The 18,206-nt window shown below is 43.3% G+C and overlaps 1 protein-coding gene across 1 annotated transcript in view; it reads right to left on the bottom strand.

Annotated features, from left to right (window-relative positions):
• The window catches only part of pard3ba (par-3 family cell polarity regulator beta a), a 205,305-nt gene extending 192,883 nt beyond the window's left edge, over positions 1 to 12,422 (bottom strand). Inside the window, exons 1-2 of the mRNA XM_087836160.1 lie at positions 11,978 to 12,422; positions 1,971 to 2,072 (exon numbers count right to left, since the gene is read on the bottom strand). Coding sequence (XP_087692286.1) covers positions 1,971 to 2,072; positions 11,978 to 12,094 — 219 coding nt within the window. The 5' untranslated portion in view covers positions 12,095 to 12,422. The remainder of the gene's footprint in view (positions 1 to 1,970; positions 2,073 to 11,977) is intronic.
• Between the last annotated feature and the right edge of the window lie 5,784 nt (positions 12,423 to 18,206).

The following is an 18,206-nucleotide window of genomic DNA, read 5'->3' as shown; positions in this document are numbered from 1 at the left end:
AATCAAATCACAGCCGACCCCTCGTCTCCGCCCTCATCAACCACCGGTGGCACTCCTCCCATAAATGCTAACATGCTACGTTACGTGTTCGCCTGTGGTTCGGCCCAGGCGGTGGGGACGTCGAAGATGTGTGTGAAAGTGTGGATGAATAATAGTCAGGGGCGCTCAAACAGATAAAGAGGTCTAGACTCGCGGCTAAGCTAACCACTAGGCGTACAAATAGCAAACCATTATCTCTCATTAGCATCCGCAGCTAACACAAGGCCCATGCTGTGCAGTGGAGGGCCCTCACAATGGGTCCACTCATGTATGATTGATGGTGAAACAGTACTGGCCACAATAACAGAACAAAAAAATAATAATAAAGCATTAAAGATAGAATCTGCCGGCTGCAGCGAGGTAATAGAAATGTAGACAAACAAAAGGAAGTCAGACTAATCAAGAATGCCAGGCATGGCTCATTAATCTGTGAGAGCCGACGCTGCTTGGGAGCCCGGAGATAAGTCGGATGACTGGCACGCTGTGAAGATCACGCATGCTCGTCCTATTCCGGTTGCTATCTTTTCATCAGCAGCAAAAAAAAAAAAAAAACAGAAAAAACAAAAGGATGAAATGAGAAGTGAGATGAGAGGAGGAAGGGCGTTTAGAGAATTGGGTGAAAGCCGGGAGCGTAAAGTAACAAAGGTAAATAGGACAGTTCCTGCACGGTGCAGGTTGGAGTGAAGCATTTGCTCAGCACGCTCGGAAAACAAGAGCGCCGATGTCGGGGTTAACGTGTTGTTGGGAGAGTTTGATCAAACGCCAGATTTCAATTATGACACTTCATCGCCGCTTTGACGACGCTGACAAAAGGCAGGCTCGGGGTTGGAAAATGAGTCATTAAAATCTATGACTCACCGTATGCGCCGATCTTATGATTAGAACTCCATCTGCCTGGAAAATGAAGTTTTTGTTCTCTGATTGCTAAAAAATATTTCTCCCTCCACTAAAGGTTCTCACTGAGTTTACACATCTATTATTTAGCTCCGTCCCCCTTTCTCACAAAGAGTACTTTGCCAAATGTGCAGTGCAACACACACACACACACACACACACACGCAGCTTAAAACACCAACTCTTATTGCACTGTAAAAGGTCGGCTGAATATTCCAATTCCGTTTCATTTGGCCTTTTTTGCTGACTAAGTGTTGGCAATTCATCATGCATCTGGACCCAGGGCTTATGAATATGGATTTTGGGTGGTTTATTAGCACAATTTCGGAATGCATTATGGAAAATTAGCAGAGGGAATAAAATTTTCTCTTTGCTGGAAATTGGGCCACCGTGTGACTTTTTTTGTGCGTGTGTGTGAATGCAGAACAACTGCCAACCAGCGCTCTGTTCGGGCGAACTTCCCTCTGCATGAGGCTGATTTCTTTAAATCTGAAATGGTGCCCTTTCAGTACAAATGAAGATGACGCCTGTAATGTTCAGCGTGCTAAAGAACCACAGGGAAGAGGAGAAATTAAGTTTCACACCAACGCAGAAGTAAACTACGACGCAATCCACTCCAGAGCAGAAAACTCATTTTGTCACGTCTTCTTTAGCTGGTTTAGACTCTCATAACCAGTGGATTCGCAAATACTTTGTTTATTGAGCATTCTGTCATCCTGCCGGGCTGAAGACTTTAGCAGGGAGTCCAAACAAATCCTCCGCAAGGCGCTCAGAATGACAGATTCTCTTCTGTAATATACTGTCTCTCCTGGCAGGTAAGAACAATCAAGAAACAGCTTAATATTAGTGCCAAGGCTCATTTTCTCATGCTTTGCTGTCCAACTGTGAGAAACTGCTGTCAATCACATGTCACGAAGAGCGGATGAAAAGGATAGCACAAAACAGCAGACAGATAAACACAATGCAAAAACATAACTAAGAAATCTTTTTGCTGGAGTGTCAGGGTTTGAGTTCGAGTCTGTCCGCTTCTTTCTCACCTTGTCTCTGTCTTCCACTAGATCGCTCAGCAGGTCATCCATGTCCAGGATGCCTCCCTCCATATACTCCAAGTGGTGGGTCTGCATGGCAGTCTCTCCACGCTAGAAACAAAAGACACAAGTTGGAAAACATTAGGACTAGACAATCAAGACATCAGCATCAAACTCCCCTCACTGATCTACATCTAACACCCAATGGCAACCCAATCCTGAACTGGGTAAGCAGAAGAGGAATGATGGATGGATGGATAGATGTAGGACAGAGCCCATACTGCAATCCATCACCTTCGTCTTTCATAGTTAAGCCAAAAGCAGACAACACCGATCCAATCAGACATCGACAAAGAACCAATTAGCTCACAATCCAGTTCTTACTTTCCGTTGCTCATACTTTAATTATTAGCAACAAAACTGATCAAAGTCTTAAATCCAAACAAATTACACTGGCTGATGCCAGGAAACCCTAAAAGGCAATTAATAGTCGCTGTTCTGCAACAGCTTTACCACTACCACAGCATATTTGCCATTTATGTAGCCTATGAGAAGCATGAGAAACTGGCATTTACGGTATTACAGAAGAGTCATAACAAACATTCCCCGCCAAAGTGATGGAGAAACACCCCAATCAACCACAACATTTAAGACAATGACAGGTGACTATCAGCAGCAGTGACTAACAACGATGGGCCCTGACGTTCGAGTGAAAGTTGTTTTGATGTGTACCACCCATCTGAACTATGTTTCAAACCAGTACGTACTTAAACGGTAATGCCGTCCCTGACAGCAACTGTAGTTGCGGCCTGAGTAACACAACAAAGAGCCTATCGTTTTGATCTGGCCTCTTGAGTTCGCCGAATACCAGCGAATAACCCACTACAGAGCAAGTCATGTTCGAGATAAGAGACCTCAAGTTCAAAACAACCTTTCAGTGACCAAACTGGGAAACAGCATCACCATTCCTGTCTATATCTGTGACTGAGCACTTTTAACCAAACATTAACACGCACACATACTTCCATGGATGTACAGGAAACTCGGTTCAGTATCTTCTCCGAGGATACCTCGACATGCTGACTTAAAGAGCTGAAGATCGAACTACTGACCTTCAGGACAACTGGCTCTACGCCCGGAACCGCAGCTGCAGCTCAGGAGGTCAAAACTCATAAATATCTTAATAATAGTGGTGTGATGCTGAAGTCTATTAACACTTAGGCTACGTTCACACTGCAGGCGAAAGCGCATGAAATCCGACTTTTTTGACCCTATACGACCCATATCCGATCATGGTATGACAGTGTGAACGGCACAAATCCGATATTTTCAAATCCGATCTGGGTCACTTTCGTATGTGGTACTGAATCCGATACATATCCGATGTTTTAGAAAGCGACTGCTGTTTGAACGGTCAAGTCGCATTAAATCCGTCTTTTACGTCACCGACACAAGACAGACGCCAATTATCAGCTCCGGAGAAGCGCCCGAGAAGACATCGCGAACGCTTCCTGGCCATCCAGTGTAGATGTCAGTGAAACTGTTGGGAAGACAACGTTGGAGAAACGTGAACATTTTATTTGTACTGTATAATCTGCAGATTCTGACAGAAATCTGCAACTATCCTTTGAAGCACCGCTCCTCTCTAAAACAGCAATAACGATAATTATTAGGTTATTTACATTGTTATGTAAATAACAAAATAACTTAAAGCAAAAATTGGGAAACGTAAAGTCCGAAGTCTTTATATTAATTCAATTCAATTCAATTTTATTTATATAGCGCCAAATCACAACAAATGTCGCCTCAAGGCGCTTCATAGATACAGAGAAAAGCCCAACAATCATATGACCCCCTATGAGCAAGCACTTTGGCGACAGTGGGAAGGAAAAACTCCCTTTTAACAGGAAGAAACCTCCGGCAGAACCAGGCTCAGGGAGGGGCGGCCATCTGCTGCGACCGGTTGGGGTGTGAGAAGGAAGACAGGATAAAAGACATGCTGTGGAAGAGAGACAGAGATTAATAACAGATATGATTCAATACAGAGAGGTCTATTAACACATAGTGAGTGAGAAAGGTGACTGAAAAGGAAAAACTCAATGCATCATGGGAATCCCCCGGCAGCCTACATCTATTGCAGCATAACTAAGGGAGGATTCAGGGTCACCTGGTCCAGCCCTAACTATATGCTTTAGCAAAAAGGAAAGTTTTAAGCCTAATCTTAAAAGTAGAGATAGTGTCTGTCTCCCGAATCCAAAGCTTAAGGGCCATCAGTCAAACAATACTGTTTGCTCTGGGTCTAAACAGAGCACGTTATGTGTGACGTCTTCTTTTGCGCACGCGGGCCGCTTTGAGCGTTCACACTAGAGCGTGTTTGCTGTCGCATTTTATTTGTAGTGTGAAAACGCAGACAAAAAATCAGATTTGATCAAAAAGACCTGCAGTGTGAACGTAGCCTTAGAGAGTTGGTATATTAGCTTTCAATAGATTAGTCTACTTTTCCACTCAAAACATGTAGATTGCACCAAAATTCATACAATTCTTTACTTCCATTAGGAAATAAAGCTCACATGGTGTTCATCCCTCTGCTTTGGATTTTTCTAGATCTGATCCGTTGCTGTTTCTTTGCAAAGAACATGGCGCTCTGCTAACAGTGAACCTGTCCACAGTGCTGAGGTGATGCTTTGGCAGCATCAGACTGACCTACATAGCATCAGTCAGGCGCATATGTATTTTTAGGCAGCATGTGAAAAAGTTAAACAGCTAAGTCAGAACAAGATACCTGTAAGTAAGAATGTTTGCATTATGCTACAAAACTGTAACAAGCCTTTAAACTTTATGTAGCCCTCGTGGCTCTACTACCTTCAGTCTGTCTTCATAAAACATGCGTTCATGCTTTATTCAGTTGAAAGTTCAAGCTTTAAAAATGTTAGTTGTAGCTCCGTTTTGGCCAACTTACTATAAGTGCTATGTTTATAGCAACTAATGTAACATAGTAGCCAAAAATCTGGACTCCACAGTAGGTTTTCCTGTTTGTTGGGTAAGTACATGATTGTACATACGTGTCACCGTGTTATCGGTACAGTTTGTGCAGAAGTATGTGACAGCCAGATGAGGGCGAGACATTTTTCCAGTTTTGCTGCTCCGTGGGGAGCGGTGGGCACATTCCGGGCCAGTTTTACAATCCCGATGAGCAGGTTAGATTGAACACACCCTCAGACAGGAAACTACACGCAGCTCATCAACAAACACAACAGGGACTTTTGACAAAGCCACAATCTGCAATCTGCTGTTTACACAACATAATCAATGGAGAAGTACACGAACAATGACACCTTCCCCTTTTTGCGACCCTGCAGACACGCACACAGCCTGCTGTGGGGTTTTGCTCTGCTTTGGACCAAGTTTTTGTTTAGTTTCTTCCTGTAGGAAGATGGTAGATTGGACACATTTAAAAAACTATACAACTCCATCCTTGTTGATGGGTTAAATTTAGCTCATATTTGGAGTTTGTTTTGCACAATTTATATAAGAAGAAATTTGTAGACTAAGAAAAGAAGTCTTTGACGAGCCTTATCGTTCCTAACAATGCACGGAGTAGGAAATGGCTTATTAGAAAGTGCCCAAACCAATAAGCAATCTGTCCTAAACAACACAAGACTGCATTACCAGCAAAAGTATCGACTATAAGCGAGAAGCCTCGGAGGCTGGAATGAGTTTGGCTGAGACCCAGTGAGCGACTTCCGCTGTATCACCGTGCCTTGTTGTGAATGAGCTCCTTCTTGCTCGGCTGCACTCGAATGTCAATTACGGAGCGCAGGGGAAAAGGAAAAAAAACAAAAACAAAACGAGAGCGTCTTCCTTTCACAGTGGGCCAAGACTATTCTCTTAAACAAATGGCAGGGGGAGCCTGGGATATCAATCACAGCAATAACGCCAGAACCTCTCTCTACTCAGAAGTGTCATTAAAGTAAGTTGCAAAGTTCAAATTTTGCATTGTCACTTCTGAGAAATAACTACGACAAGCACAGTTTTTCAAAATCAAAATCTTTATCATTATGTCGTTTTTAAAAGTTCAACTCAATTTTACTTATATGGCACGAAATCACAACAACAGTCGCCTTAAAAGTCTTTATATTATAAGGTAGAGACCCTACAATAATAACGAGGAAACTGCAAAAATCAAATGATTGATTGTTGAGGAAGCACTTGGTGACATTGGGAAAGAAAAAAAAACAATTTAACAGCAAAAAACCTCCAGCAGAGGTTTGTTGGTGAGATTGGTGACGTCTACATGCTAAGATTGAAATAAAAAGCTGCACAGCCTTTACTTAGGTCTGTCCCGAGTTGGTGGTTTGGCACGCAGTGAACTCGATCCTAAATAGTGCCTGAACTTTCCCTATTTAGCTACATGTTCTGAAAGATGGTCGTGCCACGTGTTACACAATAAGTAAGGGTCTGCTGTGGAGCAGAGGCTGCACACAAAGCTGAATGCAGGCGTTTGTGCCACTGTACTACAGAGACACGGCGAACACGTGCTCTGGGAAATCAAAATGGAGTAATCTGAAAAGAAATTCAGATGGTGCTTTCAGGAACACCTGCACATGAATGGAATGTGACTACAAGCCAACAGGAAAGTCGCACAACAAAGAACAAGCAGACATGAGAGATGTCCGTCGCTGTGAGCGCAGGTTTCCCACACAGATTGCTTTCAGATAAGAGGCAAATACACACGACACGTTAAAGCACGCAGTGAGCTTGGGTTACAAGCTGTTAACTGACGACTCCGCAAAGTATACCGCGCCATACAAAGCACGAATCTGATCATTTTTAAAAAAATGATTACTACAAAAAACAAAACAAAAAAAGAAAAGACGTCAGTATGGACCGAGGATGCCATGCCAGAAAAACCGGTTGAACCTGAAAAACTGACGGCATTCTTCTACTGCTGTGTGTGTTTGTGTGTGTGTGCACAGGCCAGCAACAGCAAAGGATGGGAAGGGCAGTCATTGGTGCTTTTGTGACGACATAACATCAGCACACACCTTAGTGAAATCAGAGGCGCGAGCGTGGTTTTTAAGGGAAAAGAACTCATTCAAATCACTGGATTAGTGGCAGGAACGTCCAAGTGTTAATGAGCATCGCAGTGAGCGGAGCTTAAGCACACCTGGCACACGCGGGAGGCCTCGAGAAGCTTTTTCCTCTCTACCCAGTGATGAAAAGGGATGAACGGATGACACTTCACAGGGAAAGTAATCTTTAGGGAGGAAAGAGGGCAATAAAGAGAAGTTCTTCTGAAGTCCCTCATTGTCAATCCCTGGTAATTCCACTCACTCTTCCCAAGAAATAAATAACAAAAGGAATCGAGAGTCAGTCAGTCAACGGCAGAGGGGAATTACCGTGACAGTTAGAAGAGTAAATTCCCCGCAAATTACACCATTAAGTCCCCCCATCATTTAAAGAGATACCTCCTCCCCCCGCCTCCTCCACCTTCACTCTGGTGAGCAAATACGACACCACTCGAGAGCGCTGAAGCGCTGGGCCGATTAGTGAAGCTAAACTCGGCGAGGAGGCGGCGGCGGAGGAGAGGGAGCGAAGGGGAGGCTATTTCACACTTTGATCCTCAGAAGAATGTGTAATTACAAAGCTGCAGGAGCAAGGCGTGGATTTAGCCATGACCAAAAAAAAATGTTTTAATGAACACGTCGATGAGGAGCGTCCGCCAAGGCATGAGAGTAGAGAAAAGCTGGAGGGAGTTATCGTCAGGGGGTTAGGGTTAGCTGTGATGCCTTTCCACCTTGCAAAACGATGACATCACAACAATGTGATTGCTCACTGGGGAAGGTGAACCTGGACCAGCGTTAGTTTTGAAGATCCAGGAGCAAAACCGACAAAACACTGCATCTGTGGCTTTTTAAGGATTATGCATTAAATTCAGTTATTACAGAAGAGCTGATGCTTTTTAAATGATTTCACATTTTATTTCGTTATTTTTAATACCTTTGAACAACGGTGAGATTAAACCTTGTCTGTTTTTGTCGAGCCATTTACCAAAAAATGGTTCTGCCATTTCAATCCTGCATGTTTTCTAAAACTGAGGCACTTGCATTCAAATCCAAATTACCACCACTTTTAACAAATTTTGGGTTTGCTTGTTTAGATATTGCTTATAAATGCTCGTTTTTTGGTGGCATTTTGATCCTTGTTTTGTTTTTTTTAACACTTTCATCTTTCGGTAAGTGGCAAGCGTCATGGGATCACATCTGCTTTTTAATGCCTTTTAATGGCTGGGCTATCCGAGTTTAAAGTCTCGTGCATCAGCCTGCACCTGTGCCCTAAAGGCAGAAATACAGCGTCATCTCTAGGGCAGGATGGTTTTCCTTCAGGGATCAGCTGCGCCGAATGATTTCCCCTATAACGCAGTTGCAGCAGTCTGATGAATGCAGCTGACAGTCTGCGTGTGCTTAAATCCAATGTCACAAATGACCTGAGCCGCTCGCAACTTTTTAAAAGCAATGCTTTTTACACAGGGCAGAGCCTTGACGCACACACCAACCCACACTGGACAAGTCCTCTCCCACCTGCTTACTTACACAAGGAGGACAGAGCGCTTTCAGCTTGCTTAGAGAGCTGTCAGCACATACGAGGTATACGGGCTGTAATCAGAACTGAAGCTGCACAGACGGGGCTTGAGACAGAGCGAGACAGCTACAGTACCTGGCTCTTTCCCCTGAGAATTTGCAAGACGTGGAGTCATCACACAGGTCCCCCGGGCTAAAGCACATACACTACTCAGCCCTGCAACTATGGGGGTTTTACATCATCACAGTTTACAGAAATGACTTTAATAAATGACCGCAGGATTTCCCACAGATTCAGATTCTATTAGAGGATGTCAGGCCTGTGAATTGGGGTATGTGGACACATAGGTGTGGCACATGCTGCGATAGGAGACACGCATACAATCTGAACTACTAAATCACGTCATTTATACGTTTCCTTTCTGCAAATTATTTTATCTGCTCGTGATTACAACCAGTTGCTTCTCACGTGAGTCTCCAACTTCACTATCTTGACCGTAGCCCTTAGTCTGCACTGAATCAACCTCTCCAGCTCGCAGTGGATCAAGGGGGAAGATAGACCGTCGCCAGCCGGAACTCAAAAAGGGAAAGTTGGAGGAAAATCCCACAGTGGAATAAGATCTTATCTGGGGAAGGAGCTGTATGATAACGAGGACTGCCCAGACAGTGACCGGCCCAGCGAGCCACTTTTTTGAATTTGTACTGCCAATCATGCAAAAATGTTACTTGAGATGTCCTAATGGAAAAATTGTTGTGTGCAGATGCACGGCATCTAACCATCTAATCAAATTTTTGCAATCTTTACATAACACCCCCCACAAATCATGTGTTTTAGTCACACCATAGCTGAGATTAGAAAACTACTGTGTGCTTTACTTTTCATGTTTCATCAGTATACTGGTACTTTGCACGCTCCAATTTTAGAGAGCACACTGCATAATGAGAAGAAATCTTCTCTATACAGACACATTTTGTCAGGAGACATAGCCGTTTTCGCCACGGTAAGAGATAAAAGCAGCTGGAAACTGCTAATTGGTGAGGTCTACATGCCATTATGGCAATGCACAGAGGGCCTGTGCAGACTCCACAGTTTACCCTGCACATGGTCATAAACAAACACACACGAACACACAAACAGTGATTAAACTCAGGTTTTTGACACTGTCCCTGCTGTCAGCGGCCACACCGCTGACAGCAGGGACAAGTGGAGAAATGTGCGGTTAAGTGGAGAAATGTGCGGTTAATGTGGGTGCTAAGTGGATTCTCCTGGCAGGAGCAACCGCCTCATCTGGTCAGATCTGCTCGGCCCTCTCTGGCAGCTCCAGAGCTGGACTGTCCTCGCAATGAGCTGCCTCTATTAAGAGGAAGGCCACAGACCGCTAAGTCAGCGTCTCGTAGCGGCTCCTAATTAACATGCTTTGTGAAAAGCAATCAAGGCCCAGGCGTGTTTTTAATAGCAGGCTCACATTTTAACCCGGTGCAGCTTGTGCACCCGCGGCGCACCGCTGGGAGAATCAGCCGTGACTGCTGGGCAGAGCGGGCACGGCCGTGGCTGTCAGTGAAGCAGACAGCTCAGGGGACACTGACTGAGATGACCTCCCCCGCCTGTTTGTGTGGCTGTGGAGATGTTTGTGTGGCTGTGGAGATGTTTGTGTGCGCCTCTTTACTGAGAGGAAGCAATCCATCGAGCCATCCAAGACACCTAATCTGTCCTTCCATCCCTGCCACCACGGCTCTTCGAATCCCCACATGGCAGCCTCTTGCCTCGCCTTGAGGAGGGGAGAGGGAGGGAGGGTGCCTGGCAGAAGGCTGAAGGAGGGGGAACCGATAAGAGCAGGGCCCGTCACCAATCCTAATCCCCAATCACTCACAGGACAAAGCCTCCTGTCCACCACGCACCTCCCCAACTGCGGCCACATTGAGGACATAAAGCAGTAAACTTCCACCTGCCCACTGAGATACCAGAGCTTAAACAGGGCGCTATTGTACAGGTAGACAGCCACGGCTGCAGCCGGCACCACTCACACCCATCCTCGCTGAGACGAAACACACATAAGGTGCGCTATCACGCAAGGACAGCACACTCGCACGCTGCTGATTAATAAAAAGGTCAGTTCGGCAGAATGATTAATGCTCAAGTGATTGCAGCAGGGAGCAGAACGCTGATGTGTGTACACTGGGAAGAAAAACTCCAGTCACAAAAACACAATACTCCTCGCATTCTTAGCCATTAGCTACCTAGTGATGGGGTCAGTAGAACATTATATGTATTATATAAAAGTGCATAAACTTTAACAGAGCAGCATTAAATTGGTTGGACTATTTTTGACCCACCAGAACTGGCAGATCGCTGGATAAAGTTTCAGAAGATGCCTAGCACAGTGGACTCCCTGAACCCTATGACAGCAATAATCTGAGTGGCCCTGCAGGATGCTTAACCAAGCCAGGCCTTTTTACTACAGCTGATTATGCTGAAATGGAAGAAGACAACCCCAACTTTTCCACAAACTCCTGGGTGGAGGACATACTTTAAATTGAAACAACTGAGACAGAGAACTGAAGGCTGGCAGCAGCTTGAGAACCCCTGTTGGATAGTGATGAGGGAAATTTATTTTTATATATTCCTCCACTAAGGAGGCACGTAATTAGTGTTGTTAGCCAATGAGAATACAAAACACAAACCTCATGAAACTGAAGACCAGAGTGGTGAAGACTGGAAAAAATAGGCCATTATATTATACTTTCCTTGAAACTGCTTTAATGGAGGATGCACTCTTGTGATTATATTTATTTATGAATTATAAGGAAGCAGGTTGTTCTTTTCTCTCTGATGGTGTGCAGCAATGTTTATGTGGGTGCTATGTGTCAAAGTAACATCCACAAGAATGCCAGCATCCAGTGTCTCAGCAAAACACTGCATTGTTGTTGCTCTCTTCACCTGATACCCAGATGTAATGTGGTGGCTGAGAGGTGCACTTAAAAACTTATAAATAAATAAATAAATAAATAAATTATGTACTAATCACACAGTGTGTGATTCTTTCAGTAAAACTCATTAATAGGACAGAAACTCTTAATTTAAAAAAAAAAAACTCGAATAGATTTAAAAGTTTTTAACTTTCAACAACACTTTGACGTGCTTGGCATAAATAAGTGCCATAAAGTGAATTCGGCTCAATTTTAGCTGCAAAATTAATTGTCTGTAAGCAATAAATAGCTTTTTTCTCCGTCTTATTTAAGCTAGCTGCTAACGTTAGCTCCGATAGTGAAGACGTCATAACCTGTAAATTAGCCGTGTCACGTGACCCACACCCCAGCCCAAGTTATGTGCGCTACCCCTCACAAAATGCGAAGAATGAGTGGAATGAAACGTTGTGTCATGTTGGTTTTGTATTCATGGAGAATAGCGTGAAGTAGCGCAAAGACGGCGCTTACCTGCTCCAAAATCCTGCGGTACCTCCGCGTAGCTTGTTCGATTAAATCCCGGACTGTCCACCCAGCTTTGCAGGGAACCACCACAGAGGTGTCCCCGAAAGTTACCGTAACTTTCATTATAGCAACAAGTTCAGGAAAAAAAAAAACAGTTTAAAATAGTTAAGGAAGTAATCCAAGTTTCGGTAATCTCTCGACCCGGAGCTTCTCCCGGTGTTGGTGACGGACAAAGTGGCACCTGTCTGTCGAAACTGGCGCAACAGGTGTCTCAGGTCTGGATGAAATCACCTTAAAGTCACTAATCAGAGGTTACCGAAATACAGCGACGTGTAAAACTCCAGAAGACATCTTATTTTGTGGGAAAAGTGGAAGAAAAAGCGGTATCACAGTCGCCGAGAGTGACTTTCTGTCATGTTGCGCTGTCTGCCGATACACCCAAACAAAACAAACCGAGACAGGAACCCGGAAGAAATCACGGTGACTCTGGCACTCCAGGGAATTACATTCCCACTGACATACACCACCCACACTTTATGGGTTATTTCTACAGGCTTCATTAATGCGCATGACAATAGTTAAACAGGTTATTATGTTTCATATAACGCTAATACAGGCACAAAAAGAAGTACCTGTATGTAAACGTGTGTGATTCACATTTCACGGGCTGTTGCATAAAGATTATGAATAAAGAGTCAAAAACAAAAGCACCAGGGTGGAGTCAACTGTAACATTGATGTAAATGTAAATTTACAAAAATGTATATATTATTACCTGATTAAAACTTCAGCTGGGCTGTAAAAGGAAGCAGAAAAAGAAACGCAAGCACAAAGAAAATGTGGCAGCACAGACTCTGTGAAGTAACAGAGACATTTTTTTACCCAGACATCTTAAAAGCAGCAGCTAAACAACAAATATACCTCGAAGAAAGTAGAAAATCTGATAGAACTCGGGTGGAAAGATCCAGTCGTGAATGATCACAGCAGATGTGTACCTTTGTTTTTTTCAGTATTGTTTCACTGCACTTACTTTCATTTACACTTACATTTCCAAATGATCATTTTTCCTTATTATTAATATAATCATTATTAAGATTACTGCAGGCGGTGGTGTTGTACTGGCCTTCATTGTATTAGGAAGTGTTCCTAATATTATGCCCACCCCATTAACATTTATTTCCTACCTGTCAGATTTTCTGCCACGTAGAAACTATGACATAAACTCTCTCCGTGTGTTTGCTGAGAACTATATTAGCTCCTTCCCTACTCTAGCCCCCATACACACCTCACCTCTACTCACACGCTTTTTCCCTAACCGTTATTGTCTGTCATTTTATGTCATTAGGTGTGCTGTGAAATTGCCTTTATGGATATTAATGGCCACTGACACGCTCATGTGCCTTATTCCCCCCGCATTGTTTGGTTCTGCTCTGGGGAATTTTCTCCACATCAAGTCTGAAAGCCACGGCAGCAGATGAATTCATAATTGGGACAAGCAATTATTTCCACTGCCAGTGTAATTCATCCGAAATGTACCGAACAGAACAATGAAGGGGTGACAGCCTCTTTTTGCTTCTTGTTTCATCTCAGTCCATGGTAAACAAGGTGAATTTGGAGGGGGAGTCCAGAGAATGAGAGTCCAAAGGATAGAAGGCAGACTGAAAAAAAAAACAGGAAGAAAGAGAGAATCTCCAATTAGCAAATCTCACAATAGCTGCACATGTCCGTAATCCCTGGGCTCTGATTTTCGAGGCTGAGCATAATTTCACGCCTGGTTTAACACTCTGTTTTCACAGGTACTGAGAGTATATGATGCTGGTTATGTTCCCCCAGCTGCTGACTCACCAGTCAGAGAAACTTGAAAACACATGTTCCACTGCTAACTGCAGTCATCCTCATCCAGGCCAGGGGTGTTTCCATACAGCAATGATAAAAACTGAGAGCGGAGAGAGATTAAACTGTATGGTGTAAGTGCTTTAGCTGTCTTTAAATCCTCATTTCAGTCTGGCCCACTATCATAAAAAGAGGGTTGTTAATTCTAAACATCCAATCTAATAAACAACACCAGACGGGAATCAGTAGCAGATTAAACCGTCTGACATTGGAGGGAAGATTTTGAAGTCTTTAATAGGCGCAAACGACATACATAACTCTGCTGCTCAACCCGCAAATGCATTTTCCTTAGAAATATGTCACCATTTAAGGCATTCCAGCGGTATAAGGTTTATTGCCAAGAAGCATTGTCACATTGTTACAACAAAGAAACAATCAGCCAAACACTAATTTTTTCTACTTTTTTTGTTTTGTTCATATTCTCGATCTATTTTCTGAAAGCTGGACCTCTATTGGGACGACATCAGCAAGCATATAACATTGATCAAATCAGAAACAGCATAAAAACAAGCACATGGAGCAATGTGAGTGGGTTGCAAAGTGGCTTGCAGGTGAACCGCAACTGTAGGTAGACTTAGAGTTGGATGTCTCGAGAACTTTTACGTGGTCTTGGTCTTGTCTTGGTCTCGCTGTCTCGGTCTTGCTGTCTCAGATCGACATAGTGGTCGGGAGATTTGGAGTCAACAGTATCCATGACACACAACGTAACATTCGATAATGTGTCATGCGCAAAAGCATTAGCTCTAAGAGCCGTGCTTAGAGAGTGCTTTGTAGCGAATCAGAAGAGTCGACTCCCATTGAGCGAGAGCCGGCTCCTCACTTAATTTCCTTTCGCTGCTCAGCTCTCACACAGTGGCTCAGCTATGCTCCAATCCCTCCATATTGTGGCCAATCACATGCGAGGATATAGGGTAATGTCATTATGTGAAAAACAGAGAGGGTGAGAGACGCGACAGTCAAGTGGAGCGTGCGTCTGTCCTCTCAGTAAGTGAGACAGTAGACAGCGGTGAGGAGGGCTGTGCGAGTGCATCGCAAAAACACATAAATATGCCTGACACCCGTAAACGAAGCAGGATCTGGCTGCAGTTTAAAGACTTTTTTGTCTTGGTCTCCGTCTCGTCTCGACTTTATCTTGGTCTTGTCTTGGTCTCGATACCCTCTGGTCTTGGTATTGTCTTGGTCTTGGTTTAGGCGGTCTTGACTACAAGTCTAGGTAGACTTAAAGCAGCCTAGATAATGTGTGATACATAATATGCGTGAGTTGGATGTTTAGCAGTGCATAACCTGATCCAAAGCTGATATGGGCTGGCATTTAGATGTTATCCCAGGATTGTGGCTAAGCTTGACTTTGTGGCCTGTTTCAACTCACACGGCTCTCAGTTTGATCAAGGAAGACACATAACTTCACGAGACTGTCAGTTAACATCAGGCCACTGCTGCATGCAATGGAGAATTTGTAGCTGGCAATGAGAGACTGTGCTATGAAATCTACTAAGAAGGCACAATCATATATTGTTTAATTAGTGCGCTTTATTGCGCTTCCCCTAATCGAAGACGACATAGACACTCTTGTAGCTCCATATGCCAGTCAACTGAACTTGAACTGAACTTGAACATGACCATAATATAGTTCTTCTTCCCTAAAATGTTCCAAAATCAGTGGATGATGGTGACACTGCAATGAAAATTTAAAAAACCCACCATAACCCACTTATTATAAACAGACGGCGTAGAAAAGCTTCCCTCTTTGTTCAACTGGTTCCTGTTTTCTGCACACTTCCTCTATATTTATAAAGAAGAAGAAGGTGGCGTACACGCTACAGAGGCCTCAAATACCTTCTCACACTCTAACATGTGAAAAAACCGGATGACAAGATGCCATTGTCAGAAATGCAGTGTCGTAATAAAACAAGCCGACAGTGAGAACCTGCAAAAAAATTTGATCTATTCCCACGTGAGGACGATAGGAGCTGCAGCGTGACCTGAGACGAAGACGAGTTTGACAGCAATGTCACGCTGGAGTGTTTGCACAGCATCAGCGCTGTCACTTCTCTGCTCTGTGATGTCACTTCCTCTATAAATAGAGTAGTAGCTTCTGAGCACGCCCTCACCTGTAGCATTTTTGAGCAAGATGCCAAAGGCAGGCAGTAATTTAAAAGAGCTGAAAGTCTGTTACGAGCTCATATCGAGCATCTCTGAATGCTCTATCAAACCTTTTTCTTTTTCTTTTTTTTTAGTCTTTTCAATCTTTTCCTCATCTGGAAGTAAGGCCTGCTTAGCCAGAGTGCTGGTCATCAATAAAAGCCAAGTGATGGTTTTTGTTGTTTTGTTCGTTTCTCTGAGTGCAATTTACAGGGTTGGGTTGTTCGGGTCGATACACGTGTTGATTTGCTTTCAGTCTTCAAGCAGTGCCCCTTTTCTAAAGAGCAAAATTGACATGTTCTCAGCGGCAGTGCCACCACCCCTGTGTTTTAGCTCAGTGTGAGACTGGAGCCGGTCAATAGTTGAGACTTGCTTCACTTCCTGCTGCGCTGCTTACAATTACAGGCCCTGAATCATTGGCGAGGATTACGCATAAAAACCTGCTCTGGCTCTCTGATTGTGTGCGTATGTGTGTGTGCCGTAGCTGCACAAGTAGGGCATGAGAGATAGTGTTCGCAATCACAAAATATGACTTTCATTCAGGATGAGGATTTCATTTCAGACCGCAGGTATAATATTCATGATGCAAAATTGCATTTCTTTTGTGTGCCGCTGCTGAAAGGCTCCAGCCCAATAGCTAAAGGTCCACGCCTGTGAATTACAAGTGTTACAGGATTGTTGTCTAGAGTTATCACAGTTATTCAAAGCAAAAAAAAAGCTATCACCATTCACCGTGATCTGTGGACACACAGAGATGTATATTGTACTTTGGCGCTTATATGCTTACAATTTGGGAGGATCTTTGTGGAGCACTGCTGGCGGCCGACTTCCCGCCAGGTACAGTGTGTAGTGTACGGTGTGTACTGAAGGTAATGAGACGTTTGCAGAATTTTAAATCCGAGAGGAAGTTGGAGGCTTTGATATTCTTCAGTCCTGAAGCGACGTAGTTAATATATAACATACCATACTTCCAGCTCGGGTATTCACGGCGTTGAAGTACAAATGAGGGGAAATTGAAGAAAAAAGTATTTGTTCTTTCTGTCATAGCCTCTCACGTCTCATCACCGTCAGGGGAATTTTCCCAAAGCGAGCCGGATGTGATCTCTTTAACCTCTTTCATATTGGACAAGTGACCCAGACAACATGATTTCAGGCGAGCTATCATTTGAGCTGAGCGTCTGGGGCCATGTGTCACCCACCATGTTAAACACATGAAGTATAAACATGAAGAAACGTCCAAGTCTTTATCTCTCGATCTATATTAATATTTTACAGCAAGAGAAAAGGATAGAAACGCACATTAAAAAGAGACAGAAGCCTAAATGGTCCCGAGACACGCCTTCCAGCAATCCAAACACTGCACGAGTAGTTCCACGCTGATATCATACTCAGAGACATATGGTTAGTTTACAATAATAATACAAGTAGTAATGAACAGATTGCATGTATTTGACATTAACTGCTGATGAAAAAATAATAATAACTGTTAAAAACAGAGATAGATAATGACATTTTGCATTGTTGTCGATCTCATCCCACACCTGCAAATCCCTCCAAATATTGTACATTTATTTTTAACAAAAGTTGTGTGTGTGGGAAAGCATATTATAATTAAATAATCTCACGCAGTCTGTCATTTATGAAACAAATAACACTTTATGCATACTACAAACACTGGGAAAACAAGTCAGTAACAAAGAAAGTCCAAAAAGTTCAGGAATTTCTTAATATTAACTTTTAAAGATGTTTATCTGTATTTTTTTAACCACGCATCAAATTTTATCGTTTACTATTAAAACTTTGTTTAAAAAAAAAACAGTTTTCTTTGTGTTTATTTGCAGTAATCACTGAGAAAAGTATTACGTTCAGTAAGCTTCAGGAAACAGGGCTCATCTGTACTTCCTAGTTCCTGAGATCATGTGGATAGCTCCTGTTAAAAAACCTTCCATTTGTTTTCAGTTTCTTGTATTAGCAGCACTATGTTAATCGACATTCAAGGTTATCCTATCAGACTTCTTGTAAGCAGGACTGCTGGATTTCTTAGAAAACTTTTCCTCGTAGTTTTCCGCTCTATAAATACTCCCCAGAGATAAACTCGCACATTTGTGGAGTACAGTTGGACATAATCACATCCAAGTGAAATGATTTGAATGGTCATTGTAGCTCAAGCTTTGTTTTCCTTCAATGGAACCAAACCAGGA

This window comes from Neolamprologus brichardi, chromosome 23, assembly GCF_056152115.1.
Source record: "Neolamprologus brichardi isolate AB-2024 chromosome 23, ASM5615211v1, whole genome shotgun sequence".
In the NCBI taxonomy this organism is placed as follows: Eukaryota; Metazoa; Chordata; class Actinopteri; order Cichliformes; family Cichlidae; genus Neolamprologus; species Neolamprologus brichardi.
Note: the sequence above shows the minus strand (reverse complement) of the source record. Positions and strands in the feature narration are given on the sequence as shown.